The 20,656-nt window shown below is 43.5% G+C and overlaps 1 protein-coding gene across 4 annotated transcripts in view; it reads left to right on the forward strand.

Moving 5' to 3' along the window:
• The window catches only part of CCDC88C (coiled-coil domain containing 88C), a 91,867-nt gene that overhangs the window by 25,068 nt on the left and 46,143 nt on the right, over positions 1–20,656 (forward strand). For all 4 annotated transcript variants that reach the window (XM_068682947.1, XM_068682944.1, XM_068682946.1 and 1 more), the window contains exons 4-5: positions 12,552–12,621; positions 19,208–19,266. In XM_068682947.1, the coding sequence (XP_068539048.1) occupies positions 12,552–12,621; positions 19,208–19,266 (129 nt within the window). The remainder of the gene's footprint in view (positions 1–12,551; positions 12,622–19,207; positions 19,267–20,656) is intronic.

Consider the following 20,656-nt stretch of genomic DNA (forward strand, 5'->3'; position numbering starts at 1 on the left):
GCACATCACTTCAGGGCAATTTTTTTTTTTTAAATATTGTGTGTTCATTTTCAATAGTAAATTTTGGAGACCCAGCAGATCTCTCATATTTACACTAGCAGTAGAAATTGTGTAGCTTGGAGGTCATAAGTTCAAACTTCAATGCCTGATCTTAGGACCCTGTATGCATCATGCATCTTACCATTGTGGAGGTGCTGAACATCTGCAGCTTATGCCAAGATTTATGGGAATGGTGAATTCACCTAGTGCTACCAAGGTGCCAGAGCATCTAGGCTTGCATTCAGGTACCATATTATAACTCTTGGTGTTTTTTGGTTGTTTTCTAGGCTGTAAGCGTCTGCTCCTCCCTTTAAAATTAGTGGGAGCCTTGTGTTTCCTGAGTGCTCAGAAGTAAGACTCTTAGTTCAGCAGCCCAGCTCTGAAGCATTAACTCTTGCAGTAGGTTTGAAGAGCACAAATTGTTTCGCTGCCGCATGTCTGCTGGTGAGTGGCTGCACGAATTCCCATAGAGCTCCGGTTTCTGAGCAGCCATTCATCACTCAGCCAATTCACGATGCTCTCAGCAAAGAACAGGTTTGTCCAAGTAACTCAATGCCGCTGCCAGGCTATGTTTAAACAATGATGCAGAGCAATTTTAAGAAGTTACGTGGAAAGCTGTTAGTAAAACAGAACAAAAGAATCCTTACCGTACCACTTAACGTCAACATTTCGGAGCTTGTAATGGGCCTGGCATTGCTCGTTTCCCTGGTGTGTGGCTCGATCTCTTTGCCAAGGTTTTGTGCTTTGCTGAGGTGAAGTGTGTAAACTCTCTCTAGATAAAATGCTGCTTGTGCAACCTTTCTCTGATTTTTGTGCCCCTTAAAACTTCATCTGAGGCTGCCTCTAGGAGTCAGACTTTCTCTGGACCATCAAGAAGCCTCAGCACGCTGAATTCTGCTTGGCTTAGGTTTGCTGCTCAGTAGTTACAGCAATAGAGACTTTGGTGTAGCTTTTAAAATTCTAATAATTCTTCTTACAGCCTAACACAACCTGCGTGGGCTGGAAGACAGGAGGTGCTCCTGCTCTCTGCAGCCTGACGCTTGAATCCCTCTTGCCAGCAGCAGTCTTTCAGCAGGGTTTTACCCTCCCCTGCTTTTCTTTCAGCTAGCTGAAAGGTCAGCCCGGCGGAGTGGCACTTCTGTTGTTTGTGATCGGGTGGATGGCGAGCACAAGTCACTCGATACATCAGATTGTGTTTCTGTTATGTTGCTAAAAAGTAAACCTGAGCTGTGATGGTGTAGGTAAGGGATCCACATGTGAGGGAGCTTGGAAACTGCCTGGAAACATGTGGGGCTGCCACCTTCACATGCCGCTAAAGGACTCTGAAGATTAAGAAGTATGATTGAAGAATGACACTATAATATGAAAGGCTTTTAGTTGTATGCATAACATTTTTGTCTTCATCCATTCAGCTTTATCTGGGTTTTAGCCTGAGTGGCTGCTGGTGTTTGCTGTGTTTAGTGGTTCTCGTTTTCTTTTGAAACGTTTTGATTGTTTTTAAGCTTTTCCTCAGTAAACGTGAAGTTGTGAAAGTCACATTTGCTTTCAGTTATGGGTGAGGCTTTTGTTACGAGCATGTGATCTGTGAGCTTGTCTTTCAGGAAAACACTGAACATCACAGCTCAAGAGGAAATTGTATTTTGTTGACACGGAAAATCCCATGGTCAGAAGCCTTACAACTGGCATAGCAGGAGCATTAGAAGTTAATCTTCCCTGGATATTAATAATAACACAGCAGCACATCGTACTGCTGTTTCTGTGACAGATGGCAGCAAGAAAGGACCTTCTAGGATGCAACTGCACCCTTCATGTTTTTTTTTCCTTAAGATATCACAGGAATTCCTAGAGGGCTGTATGCCTTCAGCGTGCCATGACCACCTGCAAATATTGATGAAGAGAAGTCAAAAGCGAGGAGAGAAAATAAGCCTTCAAAAAGCACAGAAAGCACTTGATGCTGTTCTCCATCAGAGGCACGTAGTTGCTGCTGAACTCCCTGCTACTGCTGCCCTGAGGGAGAGCCCTTCAGTGGAGGGCTGCGGTGTGAGGCAGGTGGGGGAGCAAAAAGGGCAAAGCTCTGCTGAACTCATCAGTGGTACCAGCTATGAGTTAGCTGCACGACTCACAGTAGATCACACAGATCATATTAAATGCTGCTAATCGGTTGTTTTGGATACCTAAAGGAGCACTGTTAAGGACTGACAGGACTGGAAGCTCTTCTTGCAGAAAGTGTTTGCTGTTGAGGACATGTGAGCACAGAAAATCCAGAAGGGGAGTAAGGGGGGTGTCAGAGCTCCTCACGGCGCAGGGACCCTCTGTCTTCTTCCTGCCTGTTTTTTGTGTTTGTTTGTTTTTTTTTGCTATTAATTTTTACTGCAGCTACTTTCTCTGGTCTGTTTCTATTTTTGTTTGTTTGTTTCTGACAGCATTACAACCACATCCCAGTCCTAATGGTAAAACTGGCAGACGACCCAGTGGTTGTTAGGAGTATTTTCTTCCACAGAGCACTCAGGTTACATTGTGCAAACCACACATGAAATTCTTTGCATCTTCTCCACCTCTACAATGCAAGAAGCATTGCAGGCCTCTGAAATCCTGTGTGTTACCTGCCAGTGGTAAGGTGACTGCTGGCTGTGAAGAGAAACACCCTGTAGGCTTGTGCAAGGTAGAGCCGCTTGGTCTTTGAGCTGGAACTTCTCCCTCCAGTGTCCCTAGGGAAAAAAACTTGAGGCTGTTGCTTGCAGCAGCAGATCTCCTAGCTCAGGGGTGACTGGTGTTCGCTGAACTCACCAATATCAGGTAATGCTGGTAATGCAGCGATACGTTGTGGTGATGACAGTGGGTGTAAATTCTTCTACTTTAAAATAATTGTAAAGCTCATAGCATCACCTGCAGTAACACCCCTTAAAGTTTTCTAGGAGCATTTGACAAGGACATGCCTGAACCCAGAGGCCTCTCTCTACATGACTAGTATTTGAGTTTTTAGTGTTCCTGGTAACTGCTGGGTGACAGGAGTTTGCCTGCAAGAGAGCTCTCTGTGAGCAGACACCATGCCGTTGCCGGAGGTGAATAAGAAGCGAACTCACGTAAACAGATGGGGAGTGTTCATGAGCAACTTTGTTTTAGCCTGCAGACATGATCAGTAGCATCACCTTTCTTTCCCTCCCTGCACTTCTCCCAGCCACCTCCTTTGTCCCAGGGCATCTCACTGTCTGGCTGGGTGTCCTTGCAGGTGGGGACCGTGTGTCCCCACAGTCTCTCTGTTGTCCCCCAAGGCCAGCCAAAAGCTTGCCTCCTCTCTAAATCCAGATGTGCTTCTGTGCTGCTGTCTGCAGGGCCCGCCTCTTGGCCATGCTGCCTTTCCATGTTGGACTGGACAGTAAGCTGCTTGGCACGATGACTGGGTTTGCATGTTTTCTGAAACAATTCCTCCTATAAAGCAAAAAGTCACCAACGTAAGCTGCACAGGCACAAGAACATTTAAGCTTTTTGGAAAGTCATGTTGGAAAATCTTTTTAAAAACGTAGGTGTTAAAAGTAGTTTAATTTAAACTTGATTTTCTTCTTTACGCTTACGTATGTGTTTTGGTGGTAGAGAGGAGTGTGAGAGAAGTGCTCGCAGACCAGTTGCTCAGTTTTCTCTCTGGAATTTCTCAAGTGCTGTCACAACTCTTTTCTTCGCTGGGGAGAAAAATTGTCTTGGGATGACTGTTTTACCTGAGTTAGCCTGAAAGATTTCATGCCTGTCAAAGTGGACAATGTTAGCCAATTGTTAATTTTGTTAACCATTAACCTGTGTTTTATCACATAAAATCCCTGTAGGTCATCAATGAATGGTGTCTGTACATTTACTGATCCTCAGTGCTGGGTTTAATTTTCTTAGTTTCTCCAGCACCATCCATGGAAATTGTTTACCAATGTAACGTGAATTAAAATCTTGTTTATTCAGGGAGTATTATCCTGGAAAGGCTCAGCAGGCCTATGCTTGTTTCTAAACATTTAACCACTTTACATTCAGGCAAGCATGAGGACGTTTTGGATGCAGTAATGGCCGGGTAAGGCACTTCTTACTAACAGTAAGAAATACTTTTCTGTGATATGACTTCAAGGCAGTAAAGAGGGGGACTGGGACAGTAGGCTCTTACTCGGCATTAATAGGAGTGGCAGAGTACAGCAGCCTGTTTTGGAGGGAGCTAATGGATAGACTGCAAATTGCTAATGAGCTCCTGCTTCAAACAGGACAGTCTAGGATTTGTAGCAGCCAACCTGCATGCTTGTTGGGCTTTTATTACCCTTAGTCACTGATAAAATTTGACTGGTGTATTTGTGCTAAATTTGATTGTGTCTGCTAGGCCTTCTGTTTGCTACCAAAACCTTGTTCATAAGAAGCAGTTAGAAATCTTGAAAGTATTCCATTCTTTTATACTGCCTGCCTCCCTCCCATTCATTTTTGTAGCTTTACAGGTTTGTTTTCTTAATTAAACTTTGGTTTTGATTTGGCTTTTCAATACTTGTGCTACAGAACCTCAAAATGCTTCATGTTACAAACACTTCTGGGATTAGCAGCGTTTTACGGAGCTTGTCCCAAGTTGCATCATTCTTTATCAGGCAGCATTTATACTAGTAAATAACCTGATGATGCTAGGACAAGTGCAAAATATGTGTGTGCTTATGCTACGTAGCTTCTGCCCATCATTCCCCTATAGGAAGGTAGTAATGCTCTGATGTGTAACTGGTATTCCCACTTGTGCCCTTCTCTGACTCCTTCCTTTCACTGTGCTTCTGGCTGCTGCTTCCCTTGGGCACAGTCAGTGTCTCAGTGATGGTCACATCAGTGGGCGTGTTGGAGCTCTTGGTGCTTTGTCTCATATTCTGGTTGGAATACAGATTTCTGGATCTGAACACCTAAGTAATCCCTAAACTTGCTATGTGTTTGCTCAAGTTAATATTTTTGCTTTTCTTCATGACAACATAGAAACTTTATTAACAGATTCAATGCATTTTATCTGAGCTATTACCATGTACCCAGCTAGGTGTTTCCTGTGTCTCTTCCCTATGAACATAATAGGAAAAATACCCAAGATTTAGAAATACTTGCCATAAGAGAAGTGGTAGAAAACTTATCTTATACATAACCTTTATAGACATCCATTGGGTTGGTGTTTGTTTCTTGACTGGAAGTTTCATTTTAATATTGTAACTTTTGTTTTCATTCCAGTGAACAAAGGACAGTGGAGCAGAGCTTATCCCCAGGAGCTCTGCGTGGCTAACGTAATTTGGTATCAGGCTTCAGTGTTACAAGCTGAAAAACACTTGATCAGTTTTAGAATTCAATGTGAAAACTTTTGGCTTTATTATCTCAGCAAAATGTCCTTAAACTGTGTTTGGGAAAATTGGCTTGCTTTTTATGTAAGTGACTGTGCCTGGTGCTGAGTTTCAGAGGATTCGGAAGTGCTTCAAGTCTGCTCTGATGGGCCGTGGTGTTTCTTTTTCATGTGTGTTAGGCTGAATTATTATGGCCCTTAGAGACCACCACAGATTAGCTGGAAGCGTGTAGAACAGATGGATTGCGTTTTAGCTGGTTATATTAGTAATGCCAAGTGACAGGCCTTTAACGCACCACATTCCTCATTCCCTGTTACTGCATAAACCACCCCAGGACAGCTCTAAGGTGGAATAAAATACATGTCAAGAGTAATTTGTCTGGACACTGTCATAAATATCCGAAGTCACTTGCACATGTTTTGAAGAGAGAAGTTGAGGATAAATCAATAAGCTTTTCATTTTCAGCAGGTAGGTAAATCAGTCAAAGTGCTGCTGGCAATAGGAGCTGGGGGACACGGTGCTCCGCAATTGGATTTTCTCTTCTCTGGGTCAAATCAATAATGCCTCTAGGCACAGCTACAGGGCTCTGTGTTGTATTAAAATGGGTGATTCATCTTGGAGTCAGCCACGCTAGGCTAGGAAGTCTGCCACCATGTAGCCACTGAAGATTTTGCTTCATATTTTAGAAGCAAATGTACATATTTACATTCAGTTTGATTAAAAAAAAAATATATATTGCTTCCTCTGCAGCTGGGGCTGTGGGGGTGACAGCTTCCATCTTATTTATTCCACTGGGCTTGAAGTAAAACTGTGTCCTAAAATGCTTTTTATGTAAAGTACCTTTATTTAAATGCATACAGAACTCTTGTTGTGGGATGTAAACAGTGTGCACTGTAAAAGATTTGAATTGGTCTTAAAGCAAATGTTCTCATCAGGGCTTGCCTTGCTCTCTCAAGTGTGGAGCAATTTTGTTGTATGCTGCTCCGGAGTAGGTAATTTAACCAGTTCATAAAGCAGTGAGAGAGTGCACAGTGGATCACATCATAACCATGGAATAACCACTTATTGTCATTGTCTTCACCCATTGCTTGTTACTGTTTTGTTGTTGGCCTATTGATGCCTTGCATGTACGTGGCAAGGTCTCTGGGTTTGTACAGCTTGCAGTGGATGAGATTTTACTCTGGTCTTGGACCTCTGCGCTACCCTCATACAAATACCAAAACCTGAGCCATAATAGTCCTTGATGTAAGAACTGGGTGGTTGATTGTCTGTTTTTTTGTTTGTTTTTAATTGTGCACTGTCCAAATTGCAGGTGTTTATTGTTTTGATCTGAATAAAACATGATCTTACTCCTCTGTTCAGTGTATTTCCATCAGTTGGTTAGTTACCCACGCCCTGCACATGCTGAGAGTGGTTAAGAGTAGGTAAGATTCCTTCACATCCCCTCCCACTGAGATGCCAGCCTATGACTGTCAGAACTGATCGTTTTCAGCAGATGAGGCAACAGTTATTTTACTGGCTTTTGGATTTCCACATGAAGGATCTTTAGAACCGTGCTTTGTAGTTTGCTGTTTTTCAGGAAAAAAAAAAAAAGCCCTTTTAAGACAGCTAATCCCCTAGTCCATCACCCAATGAATACAATTGTTGCAGAGATGAGCGAGGTTCTTAATCAAATTTTGTCACGTATATAACGTGTTGGCAGGGGAACAGCAGGTACTGAGTCACACACGTGGTGTTGTCAGGTGTGCTGGCATGGTAAGATGCACACAGAAAACGTCTCAACAAAAGATGGGTTTGTGTTTCACTTCCTTGTCATTACCCTGCTACAACTTGTTTCATCTTGTCTCATCTTTTGTGGGACCCTGTCATACAGTTTACTGTCTTGTTGTAAATCGTTTTCCTGACACCACTAATAACTCCTCAGATGATAACAGCAAAATAATAATAAAAAATATCTGAAGTGTGTATACAGCGGTAGATAATTTTTCTTCTTTTAAAATGTAACTTGCCTGTTGTAGACTGCAAAGTAACTTGCTGTCTTTGTTGCATAAAAACAAAACTGGAAATTAAAAAATCTATTGAAGGAAAAAAACTCAAAACATATCTGAATTCACTCTTTAAAATATGTTTTAATGTTAAAATGTGTTTCTTGCCTGCCTGTTCGCTGTTCGAGTTCTGTTTCCAGACGAGCTTAAATTTGACCCTGAGCGCACCTTGTGTAGGAAGTGCTGACCCATCCCATAATCGTGGTAGTGTCCCATGCTGCCATCCCTGCCTGGCAGGCCCTGAACTGTGGACAGTCACAGGGAATTTAACAAAGCAGGTAGGGTCCCTCTCCAAGTGCCCTTTTGGGAGCTCAGATCCATGCTGAGGTTACTGGAGAAAGGTGGTGACAGCGCTGCATAGGTAGGGCTCTGCTGAACTTTCCCATTCCGTGGGTCTGAGTTGCAGTTGAAATTAAGCCTGTTTCTCTGGCCAGGGAATGTTTGCTTTTAGTGGTATAAATAAAGCTGTTGATGGTTTTTCCTCATGGGCATTTCAAGTAGGGAAGCACCATTTGGCTCCCAGTCAGCTGGGCAATTAGCATTTTATAGCCAAGCAATATACTTAAATGGAATGGCTTGGCTTGAGCATTGAATTACAATGGCCAGTCGGCTGCTGTTCTTCTTACATAATTTATTTGGGACTGCTCCTTGTTTAGGTTTCAGACAGAGGTTAATTTAATTCTGCATGAGAAGCTCGTAGTTACTTTACATTGACGCTGTGCTGTACTGTGGCACAGAGTCTCTGTAAACCTTATATTTGCCTGGTGTCTGAGCCATGGGCAGGACAGTTTTACTCACTCCTCTCCTAGCAGTGCTTTCTTTGCTGGAACCACTGGCACGCTTTCACTGGCATTTAAAAATGCAGCCAAGAAATACCTTAAGACCATTTTCTTCCATGCTGTTGCACATGTATTTTGAAGGAGCAAATGTGCATTATGGGCCCAGGAGGTTTTGTTCCTGCAGAATTACAAGGGGCCCATTTACCCCGCTGTGGGTAAATAAAGTGTTAATACACGACCAGGGTGACTTGAGAGTGAGAGTTGCCACTGCCTATCTGCTGATGACCCAAGGCAGACAGCACATACCCTGCGTGTGTGATCTTAGGAAGATAAAAACAGCAAGTAAAACATGCCTCAGCACTCCAGAGACAAATTGGAAGCTCTCTGACCGAGGCGATGAGGTTGCTGCAGTGTTTGTTCATGTTCTTAATAAGCCTAAGGGCTTCACTCAGCACTTACAGTTTTATCAGGAATCTTGTACGTGTCTTGATTTTCTCCTAAAGTGCTCAACTTGTAGAGTGTGGGGGGGGGAATTTCGGCTTTTTTTTTTTTCTTTTAAGCTCTCTTTTTAGCTAAGTGACCACAAATGTGAAGCAAGTGTATGCCAAGGCCTCAGAGGTCAGAAGGCTACTGCCAAGGACGCAGCATTTATATACATGCTAACCTCATGATTCCTGGGGAACTTCAGAGTAGTTTTGAATCCTCAGGGTGCTGGTGTGGAGTGCCTCGCTGCTCTCAGCAGAACTCTGGCTTTGGCAGCCAGACTTGCTCCCTGTTGCTCCTGCCTGCCGGGTGTTTCAGCCTGCCTCTCTCCACGCCGCTGCGGGCAGGCCCGGCAGAGAGCAAGGACTGAAGAGGCAGCTTGACCTTCACATGGATGGGACGCTGTCCCGCTTGATACAGGCTCACGTAACTCCCCAGGCAGAAACCTTTCTGGGCTTTTCCTACTGGGTTTGGGGGGTCTGGCTCAAGTAGCGTGAGTTTTAGCTGCCAATATTTCTATTTTGTGATGATAAGCAATGACCTGCTAACTAAAAGCATCAATTCCTGCAGCCATCACTGCTGACAAAAGAGCTGAGAGTTTGGACAAATCACGTCAAGTTTAAAATATCCTCTTTGGAAGAGAATTAGGCACCGACAGGAGTTGTGCTAACGCCTAATCATGATCTGTTTTGAATAGTGTTCCTTAAACCAGACTGCTGATAGCAACATGATTTTGTCATGGAAATCTCATTAGCAGCAGTTAAAAAAAAAAAAAAAAAAAAGCAAACAGTAGTGTGGGAAAGATGATTCCTAACGTGCAGTTGTTGGCCTCCAAGCTGGTTAATGGCCTCAGTGTAAAGCTGACAACTCAAGCCCTAATTGTTTTAATAATTAGGGAAATTGTTACCATATGTTGTTGCTGTAACCTTTACCGTTTTAATCAAGCTTTCCTTGCACTGTAAAAATGATTAAAAGGTCTCTCACAGGAGAAATTAGAATTTTTGCTTGTATAGTTGTTCTCTGGAGTATTGTGGGTTTTTGTGGGCAATTTAAAGTGCTCGAAAACCTCGCTTTGCTCTGCAGCGGCTCCTGGCCATGCCATGCATCTGAGGAGGAACGAATCCATGGATACACGGCATCCCTGTCTTTGCTCTTGTGACTCAGAGCTGTGTTGGATTCCACATGTAACAGCATCCTTTAGATAATACAGTTGCTTGCTGCCCTTGGGGGGAGATGTCACATTTTATCTGCTATTTATTTCGCTGATTGGGCTCCAGCTGCGTGGCCGGGTTAGCCCAGTGGCTGGTGTAGGGGCTGGTTGGCTCTGTGGAGCGCCTTGATCTGTGGTGAGGGGTCACAGCGTGGTGGGGTTAAATGTGAGGGTTTAAGCAATGTGTCTGAGGCACCATCACATTGTCCCAGCTACGGAATCACTACGTGTCAGCTGAGCCTTAGTAAATTTGTGTGGTTTTAGCCTGTATAAAATCAGGGGTATAATTAATCAGCATCGATGTAAGAGCTTTCAACTCACACACTTCAGCTCACCCTTGTAGCCGGGTGGTGTGTTGGTAAATCTCACTTAATGGAGGGTAGTTCACTAAACTGAAGTAGCTTGATTTCCGTGATTCTTTCCCATCCTGACAAATGAGGGCAGTGGCATTGACCTTCCTTTACAAAGCACTGAGACCTACCGACGAGCTGCACAAGGTAACAGCGTTATCACAAATAATAATCTTAGGTGGAGGCGTTTAAATGATAAAGGTAGTTATCTGTGTATTTTAAACATAAACAGACCAGCGTCTCACCTCTCGCAACAATTGGGATCTTTCAGTCTGAATTAAGAAATCACTCCTCACAGCTCCAGGGCTGTTTCTGCTTGCGTTCAGCTCCTGCCAGATGCAAGGTTGGGGCGGCCCCGGGGGCGTGCAGGCACGGTTATGTTGGATGGTATACTGCAATAATACTGCAATAATTTTACGGGAGGAGTGCATGGGAATGCTAACAGCAGAAAGGTTAGCCCTAATGTCCTTTGTGTCTGCGGGTTAAGTAGCTGGCGATCTGATGATTACACAAAGACAAACCGAATTCTTTATGCATTCCTGCCTCAGTGCCACTCCATGCGCTGGGTGACTGGAAACAAAATTCTCCTTTTTTTTTTTTTTGCCATGGAAATCGCCGGTTAAAGCCCAATACTTCGGCATATGCAAATTTTGAATTTGTTTAAAGCCTCGGTGCCCCACTGTATTGCCATAACAGATACTGCCATCCAGCTCTGTGTGCTTACCAGCGATATGGCTTGCAGCTGCTTGGATAACAGGTGCAAGCAGACTTCTGTTTAACATGCATAAACTATAAAATGCATTTGGCTGATGGCTCAACAAATGCCTGGTCCACATTAGCCAAACTTCACATTGCAGGAAGAGCTGTAGAGCCTGCCTTCTGAGCTGTGCCGCTGAGATATTTCTACTTTATCCGGGAAGTTACTGCTGAGGAGTGTATCCTGAGCATGGATTGGAGGGGCAAAATTGATGTGTGTTATGTCCAAAACTTTTTTTAAAAAAAAGCATCCACTCTGATGACTTATCAGATGCTGCAGGCTCACTGGAATATTTCCTCTTTCAATCACGTTTAATTTTTCTTCCTACAGTAACTTTGAAAGCAGAGAAATAACAACCCAGTAACTTGGAGAGGAAGTGTTCGGTGAATGGGTGATTGTTTTAGGAAATGTGTGCCTGTGCTTTGTGCCTGGCTGCAGTGTTTTTTCCTCTGGCGCTGAGGATTTCACGAGTTTTAAGGCACGAGCCCTCCCCATGGCTGTGGGGGAGTCTGGGATGTGGAGACGAGCGAGGAAAGGGCACCTGCCAAACATTTGGTAGAGTCATATGGGGAACCTTTGTTTCCTGAATCCCAGTATGGTGCTTTCACCATACAGCCATTTTCCTCCCAGTCTTTTTATGTGAAATATATACTTGCCAGCATCATGTTTTATTCCAGTCATCATAAATGGGTGCTAGTAACCGCAGGTTGAAGCTAGGAACTGTACTGATACGCTCTGTATGTTACTAAAAATTACTTGAGTGTGTGGCTGAACACAGCATGGTATGGAGTTCCCTTTGCAGTGTGTTTATTTGTCCACCTTTGGGCATTTTGCCTGCCCCAGGGCTCGTAGCTTTTCCTCTCTAAGCCTGCTCAGTCATTTCAGAGTAGCTTCAGGCAGCTGACATTTAAGCGATTCCGACTGAACAATGCACCTCCCTTCCCTTATCTCCCCCCAGGATAAAAGGACATTTAAATGAGGTTCACAACATTATTAACCAAATGTGTTTTTTCTCCCCATTAAAAACAAAGGAAGCAAATCCATTTTCTCTGAGCAGTGCAAGAAGTCTGTTCAATAGCTTTTCCCCCACACCCACTTCCCAAGCCCATCATTAGAATCTCAGCCCCATGAAATAATTTGACCAATTATTTGAATTACTCAAACTTCACAGACAGGCTTAGGTGCCTTTGATGAACCCGCTGCGTTTGTACGCCTTGGAACATGACAACAGCTGTATGTTGAACATCAAATGAATACAGGTCATGCCTGGGGTAAAGGCATGACTGATGGGTGTGCCTGGCATGGCTGTGCATTTATTTTGATTAGTACCATGGGACCCTCCAAGTTTTCTTTCTCCTGCATTGTTAAAAGAGGCGATTAGTGTATGTTAGCTGTGCAACCTGATGCCATCTTCAAATAGGGATTTCTCTCTCAAGTGGGGCTTCCTCTTGTGACCTCTGAACTGCCAGTATATTAAAGGCTTTGTAATCGATGGAGCTCTATATTCTTTGTGGCGTGATTGATTGGGATTCCTCCACACTGAACTTTGTTGTTCTCTTTTCTTTAGGAAGTCCTCCAGCAGCTGATCGTAATGAATTTACCAAATGTTCTAATGATTGGCAAAGATCCTCTTTCTGGTGAGTAGTATGTTGGGTTCTTCACCTCCCCCCCATGCTGAGTGAAGTCTGTATTTGTTTTATTCTACTTCTCTGTATATACAAGTGCAATATCTGACATGTTTGCATATGTTTTGCAAATATACACCTATATACACGTGTGATAGCAAGTTGTCGCCAAAGCAACAACTGTTTGCTTGGAAGTCACGTCTCTTCACTTGTTTCTGCAAGTGACCAAGAGCACAGTCTGCTATAGAAGACCCATTTGTCCTCCTAGTTTCTATCTCTGCTGTAGCACAATACCAGTGCCAAGGACAGTGGATCTATTTTTACCAAAGAAGGAAAAATGAATGAACCCTGTCAGCAGTGACGGGGAATGACATGGTAACCAGCATCTCCAGAACAAACAAATGGCAGAAACCTTGGCAGAAAATTCCATTGTGCTGCTCTTGGCAGCTGTAGCGTATGTACATAGACAAAGGGATTATATCAGAAAAGAATAATAACTTACAGATACCAGGTCACTGAAACTCAGTCTTGACACTTTTGTGGTAAAATCAAGCTGAGAGTAAGGTACTCACTTCTTCAACAAGCACAGTAAACTCTGAAATGCCAGTCTTATTTTTTCTGCACAGGCTCCTGTTACAGCTACAGAAAATACAAATGTAAGAGCTGTTGCTTTTCTCAGTCATATGGGCAATGGACAAAAGCTGGGGTGCTAGCTAGCATCGAGAGTGCTTCTGAATAGAGACGTCTGGGCCAAAAAGGCAAACGCTGCTGGCTGCGTCAATGGGAAAGGCTGTCTGGCTTCTTGTAGTGGCTGGTCCTGAGTGACAGCTGGCAGGAGGCTCGTAACAGTAACCACAGCATTGGTTCCTGGGGAAGCTGCACACTTGAAAGCTGTCGTGTACTTATGTATAGTTTCCCACCGTTGACTTGGTGCTTGCCAGCACCTTAAATCAATCTTTCTTTGAAGAAAGCACCTGATGTGTCTCTTGTAGGAAAGCTATTGGCCAGCTCCTCTAATTACAACCAGACGTTTGCCTTACTTTCTGACATCTTTTGAAATGTGGTGTTCTCGTTGGTTTTCTTATTTATCTGTCCCTGACTTACTGCTGACATTATTTAATAGAACATGAGAAGGAGGATAAAGAATGTGAGAATATAACAGCGAGATGGCTGAAAATGATGGGGTGTGTGTGTATTAAAAACATGAAGCTCTTGTTTAGCCATATTACATACTGCTTTTGAGAACCAGTTACAGCTTAGGCACTACACAGGTAGCTGTTGTGCAAAGGAAGACTTGAGATGTGCTTGCTCCAAACAACATAAGCAAGTAGACTTCTGGGGAGAGGATTTCAAAAGAAGCTTGTCTTAATCTTACCCTTAGAGGTAAAGGAGAATGTGCTGAAGAAATGGTTAGGGAAATAAAGAACTAGGGCAGTTTTCAGAAAGAGACCTGGCTCAGGGCTGAGGGGAAGCCTGGAAAGAAGCAATAGGGAGGAGAGGTCTGCAGAACAGTTACTAAAAACAATAGAAAGCAACTCACAAGAAAACCTAATGCAAGAGTTGGCTGTGTTATGTGTGTGTGAGTGGTCACTGTTGGATTGATGTCTCTGTTGCTGAGTGTTTTGCAGGGAAGAGTGAGAGGAAGGCAGTGACACATGGGAGGAAAAGAAAGTGAAATGAGATATTCTTTCTGTCAGTGAGAGAGCTAAAGGAGGGCTGGAGACTGAATAGAAATGTGAGGACAAAGCAGTCGTCAGCATGGGAAATGGTGCTTTTGGCATGAATACAGAGAAACCCCAGGGAAAGCTGACAGAGGAGTGAGGAGGCTGGGCATGACAGCAGTATGGGGAGAAGAGATGAGGCAGATATGAATTATCAGAGGCTAATGCTTAAAAGTGATGAGAACAGTAGAGGAAAAACCTCTTTCTGTCAGCGGTCCAATTCAGGACAGAGTTGGGGAGGTAGGGGAAGGAGGGTCCTGGAGGGAGCATCTGCTGGGCAGTGCTGGGTTGGGAGCTGTGGGGAGCAGCTGAGGCTGGAGGCCAAAGTCAGGCAGGCAGACTGGCAGGGGTGGATCTCAGAGGCATTCATCAAATCCCAGTTTTTGCTTTCCCTGCATCATAAGTAAGGCAATCATACCATGGCTTGAGTTGGAAGGGACCTTAAAGATCGTCTAACTCCAACCCCATATCTGAATGAAAGATACCTCTTGCCTAGAGGAAGAAAAAATTATCATATAATCACATTCTTGGAATACATAGTGTGTTGTTGCGTACTGTTTGAACTGGGATGGTTCCTAATGACTGTATTAATTCCATAGATCCTGGACCAGAGAGCTGCTAAATCATTCCATATGATTTGATCTGTAATAATTTTAGTGACTTCTTCCTTGTAATGTGCCCACACAATGTTTTACTAAGCATGTTTTTCAGAGCTGTCTGTTCACCAGTGCAATCTGCAAATTTCACTTTGTCCTAAAACACCCAAAAGAGGTGTTACATGTTTTAAATTATGAACTGCAGAGCTCTAAAGCTGAGAACGCTGTTCTTGCTATGTAGCTCCCATTTGGCACTCAATATTTGGGACTACTCAGGTCTTCTACAGCTGTATTTGGAACATGGGACTGTTGAAAAGACAGAGCCACTGCTGCTAAAAATGCTGTTGCAGCTGGGCGTTTGCACAGGAGATGGTGCATGTCTACTAGGTTTAGGGGCTTTATGAGCTTCCATGTACTCTAAATCATTTTGTTCCAGGCTGTGGCAGGTTTGCCTGCTGCAGTTCATTTGTCCCATAAGCATTACAATTACAAAAACTAGTTTGTGAGAAGATGAAGTCTTTGACTGTTTTCTAGAAAGCAAGGAGCTGAAAAGAAACCTGAAAGTTTAGTTAAAGAGTTTAGAAAACTTCCAGGAATCTGACTTGCAAAGTCATGCATCTGGCATTACAGGACTTACTCCTCTCACTGTGCTGTGCAGTAGACTACTATTACCATTAAAATTCCTCTCTGTTTTTGTCTTCCTCCAAGTTTTTTCTTGAACAGTCTTTTCAGTTTGCTACTGCACCACCAATTCCTTGTGTTCAATATGAAAATCATCAGCATATTTTTCATCAGACATGGTTCTTTGGGGCAGGGGGCATTTAACTTCTTTCAGAACAAGAATAGAAATGAGGTCTTGTTTGCCTTATGTAGGCTCATTTCTGCCTCTTCAAAACAAAAACTTTGGTATTTAGATCCCCTTTTCACTTTACATGCGAAGTTTGTGAATGAGCAAGCCCCAGATCCCTGCTAGTAAATATCTATAGAAACTGGTTTTCATTAAAATCCTAAAAGATGTGTGCTCCCACTGGGGTATTTTTTCATGTCTGGTTTCCTTCCTCATTTTGTTTCATAATCCTCCAGACACACAAAGGTTCATAAAGTATGAAGTTAATAACAAAACACTGCCTCAATAGCGTAAATTTAGAATTCAGGCTTTTCTTATCCAGGATGTTGCTACAGCTGCGAAAAACAGCAGTTGTGTGCTTCACCCCTTCCCAGCTTCTCCACAGATCCGCTGGCATGTAGCACTACACAAAATATCATTCCTCTTGCCTGTTGGAGGAAAGTTAACATTAGAAAGTACATGAAGAAGCTACACAAGCTCAAAATTTCTTGTGCTTGGGCTCCTTCTCTCTCTTTTTTTTTTCCATTTTCTGTTACATCTTTCCTTCTCTTCCAACCCCCCTCTCATTTTTTTAGTATCCTCTATCATCTCTGTACCTTCATCCTAATTCTTTGTTGTCTCTTAATCTCTTTGCCCGCCTTCTCCCTGAATCATGCCATCTGTTTCTCACCCTCTGTCTCCTGCAAGAGCAGAGGGGCCTCCTGGCCCGGCGGCACAGGGCGGCTCCTGGGGCACGCAGGTGGTGTTGGCTTTTTCCCCTTTCCAGACAACCCGCTGCCAGCAGCAGATGGGCTTTCTGCATGTCCCCAGGTTGCTGGCTCCATCGCAGGCCCAGATATGTAGCCTGCAAGCAGCTGCCCAGGAATTCTCAAAAAGGTGTTAAAAAGGAAGCAAAAAAAAAAAAAAAAAAAAAAAAAAAGACAAGCAACGCATCAATTTTTTTTTGTTAGCACCTCTGTTTAGGTGCTAATTGAATGGCTTCAGCTTGTGGATATCTGCCTGTCGAGAGCTGCCCCAGACCTAAGCACTTGCTTCCTAGGTTAAAGGAGCATGCTCCTGGTAAGGTCAGCTAATAAGGCTGCCAAATGTTAGCTTTTAAACAGCAGCAAACTACCAAACTCATGATTGCCTTCAGTCTTTTACTTTCTCACTGCTTTCCATAAGCTGCAGTTGAGCTTTCCCTGCCAAAGGGACTTGTGTCTCCCTGGGGTTCTTTTTCTGACAGGAGAGCTCAAGTGAGGACGAGGTCTCTAAGTGGTGTTTGCAGGCAAGGTCAGTCCCTGATGGGAGAACAGGCTGACCTCGTTAAGTCACCCTGCTAACAGTATTTCACCTCACAGGGTCATGCAGCATCACCAGTGCACATCTGTCATCTCACAGAGAGGAAAACAAAACCTATTGCCTTTGACCCAGACAGCATGGTTTGAATGGCTTAAGTAACTCACCTGGCTTTGGGATATATAGATGCACTTGTTGGACATAATTTTCTAAACCGAATAATTCTGAGCCACCAGGCTCACCTGGAGGACAGCTGTGATGCTGTGGTGCATGGGTTGGGTTTGGGGACCCAGAGCTGGGGTTCGAGCACCTGTCTGGCATGATCTGGAGTCAGCAGGACCTGCTCCTTCGGTGTCCTGGAGCAGGTGTTGCAGTAAGTCTGGGAGAAGAAGAGGGACACCGCAGTCACCTGCTCTCCTTCACTTAGCAACTTGCTCTGCATTTAATACCTAGTCTGGATCTGCCCTGAAACTGATGCAGAGTGAAACCAAACGCTGAAACTTTAACAGAAGCTACACTTTGGGGGGCAGGGCGGGGAATTCTGACCACATGCAGTGTCTCCTTGGGCTAGTGGTGTTGCTGCAGGAACTATTCATGAAGTAGCAGATCTCTTGTGTTTGTTTGTTTTTGTTTGTTTTTGTTTGTGTGTGAGAGGTACTGAAATGTTATTTGTATATTAGATTGTAAAATTTCAGAAGGGGGTAAGTCAGGTATGTTGCTGGGGGAGAGGGGCCAAGGAAGATTACATGCTTGTGGAAAACAATTTTCAAATATCCTGTAAGGAAAAGAACAATAAAGTTGTTGAGAAGTTGTTAATCAAGTAAGGTACATCTAAAGCCTCTGCAGAGCACTTCTCTTTTAAAAGAATATGAGAAAACAAATTATTTCTGAAGCTGTCCATGTGCAGTGCTGTGAATTCTTGGGCTGCAAGTAGGCCCTGTGGTGGCTGTGGTCAGCGTGGGGCCATGGGGCTGCGGGTCGGTGCAAGGCCGGCCGCCCAGCCTTGGTCCTGCATGTGGCGCTGACAGGCTGCTGGCCTAGCCTGGGGGCATGGTGTTGGTGGGGGACACGGGGGCACTCAAAAGTCGCCATCTTGTCTGCTCAGTGCAGGGGATGAAGTGGGAATGTTTATCCCACAGTTATGTACCTTGTGTCAGGAAACAGTCATATAGGGATGAGAGAGAGCTGTATGTGGCCCATTTGTTTCTCTCCTCTTCCCCTGTGTGGATGAAGACTGGCTTTTCCTGAACATCTCATTTTGAACCTCGGTTCTTTTATAACTACATCATTAATTTTGATCCTCTGTGAAGCTCCTTGGCATCCACCTCCCTGCGTCTACCTTTGATATACATAATTTTCTTTAACGCCCAACAATCCACACACAAATTTTGTTGAAAGAAGATCTGGAGCTGGCTCAGAGCCACGCCGGTTCCCCGAGTGTGGCTTCCTCTCTCCTAACCTTAGGAGGTGGCACGGGGCTGTCAGCCGCAGCAGGGTCCCCTGTGGTGACAAACCTGTGTGTCCCTCCTCCCCCCCACAGTTCCTGAGCATATGGCTGGCTGCCTCTCCTCCCTTCTGCAACGCTCATTTTTCATCCCTCTTAGCACATGGGGCTTGCGCTTCAAAGTGAGAACAGGCTTTGATGCAGAACAGAGGCAGCATTAGTTGCTGAAGTATCTCTGCTAAGGAGAGGATTTATGTGCACAGAATGGCCTTCGCTATTGGGGAACGCTGAGCAGTAACTACAGACGCAGAATTTAGGATGTGTTTGTCTTTTTAGAGCAACTGTCCTTTGCCTTCTGCCCAGGGTGTGTTTTGTTTTTCACCCTTGTCAATCACAGACTAAGGGACAAGCATTGGGCATGTTATGCACAAACCATTTTAAGGAAAAAAAAACTCCTGCATGAGTCAGAAAAAAAATCTTAGAAAATGTAAGTGAGGGTAGCACATGGGGGGAAGTCTCGGATTTGGGATTTTAAATAATCCATAAGAGTTGTACTGTTAAATGGAAAGTATGGTAACAGTATAATGGGCACATATAGCAACAGGCATTTGTTCAAAGAAGGTATTTCTCTTGAGGATATTTTGGAGATGATGATTTGCAAGTACTTAATTTATATTGCATATACATACTGATTCCCTTTTTTCCTCTCTAGGTAAAAGTATGGATGAAATTAAGAAGCTGCTGTTGTTGGTTCTGGGATGTGCTGTGCAGGTGAACATTTAAAGGCTTGAGAAATACTCTTTTTTGAATCTTCTCAATCTTTTGTTATTTCTAGACTGAGAAAATCCACCCAAAGATCACTGCTGTATGAAAAAATCCCCAGCTCAAGATAAATTGTGAACTAAAATTGTGAAAAAACACAATAGGTGAATGAAGTAGATGCAGGGAAAAAGACAGCACAGGGACAGGAAGCACAGTTTGTGACAGAGTAACCTCAATGTTACCAACACTTAAATCAGATGCAGGATGTGTGCTCTTGCAACTAATTAGCCAACTTTGATAACAGAATGTGAAAAGATAAGCTTCGAACAGTGTTCTTGATATCAAGATTGGTGGTTTATTTTCTTACTATTTGGAAATGCGTGCGGAGCAGTACACAGTGGATGCAAAACAAATAGATAAGCTAACAGTCTAAACGTTTGTTTAATGAAGCCTGATTTTGTTTGCATAATGATTTGATTGGATATTATATGTAGAAAATCTAAGCTGAATAACTACTTTGTATATTCATGTGGGGATTTTTATGTGGCATTTGTTAAAATAAATGGACAGGCAACGTATGTGGGAAAATCCCCAGAAACAGGCGACAGTTACCAGATAAAGAAATCAGTGTTCTGCCCACCAAACCTCCCTGGTAGTAAACAATAGATGCATGGTGGGCTAGCCTTTGCTTATAATTGACCTTGTTTGTAGGTCTGCCTAGTGTTTTTGTCATGCCTTAGGACACTTACCCTGCTCAGCTGTGTCAAGTCAATTATGTCAGAGTAACGCTGTCTTCATATGGCTGCTCTGAACTTCATCTCGGTGCTACATTGCAACACAAAGAACAGAGGTCTGATTTGGCAAGCTGCTGTGCATCCTCAGTCCCCATTTACAGTTCCGAGGTTCTTCCCAGTAAAATGAATGGAGAGACTCAGAAGCAAACCCCAAAGGAACACTGTAAATGACAGAAAAAGCAGTTTTAAAAACCTTAATGTTTAACTTTTCTATTGCCTTCCTGTAACAACTGTGCATTGTAATGCTATTAGTGTACAGTTCCTGATATATTGATAGCAGATGTCTGACCTTAAAAACTTTTAGTGAAAGATTTACTAAACTGGTTGTCTGAGATGTCACTCATTTTTATCCAGAAGATTTCCCAACCCTACTTTTTATCTAAAGCACATGTTGATTTTGTCCAACAAGCAAAGTGAAGCATTGATGTGAATAGTATCTAAAGAGATGCATCTTTTTTCATTGCCAAAGCCATGCAAAATGCAGACAGGTTAAATGATGCACTGTAAATGTAGGTCTTGTACTCACCTGGTTTATGTTTGTGCAGCTCCATTAATGAAGCTGTGATAATTTCCTCCAGCTGTTGCCCCACCTCTTGGTCTCTTTG

The sequence above is a fragment of the Anas acuta genome, chromosome 5, assembly GCF_963932015.1.
Source record: "Anas acuta chromosome 5, bAnaAcu1.1, whole genome shotgun sequence".
In the NCBI taxonomy this organism is placed as follows: Eukaryota; Metazoa; Chordata; class Aves; order Anseriformes; family Anatidae; genus Anas; species Anas acuta.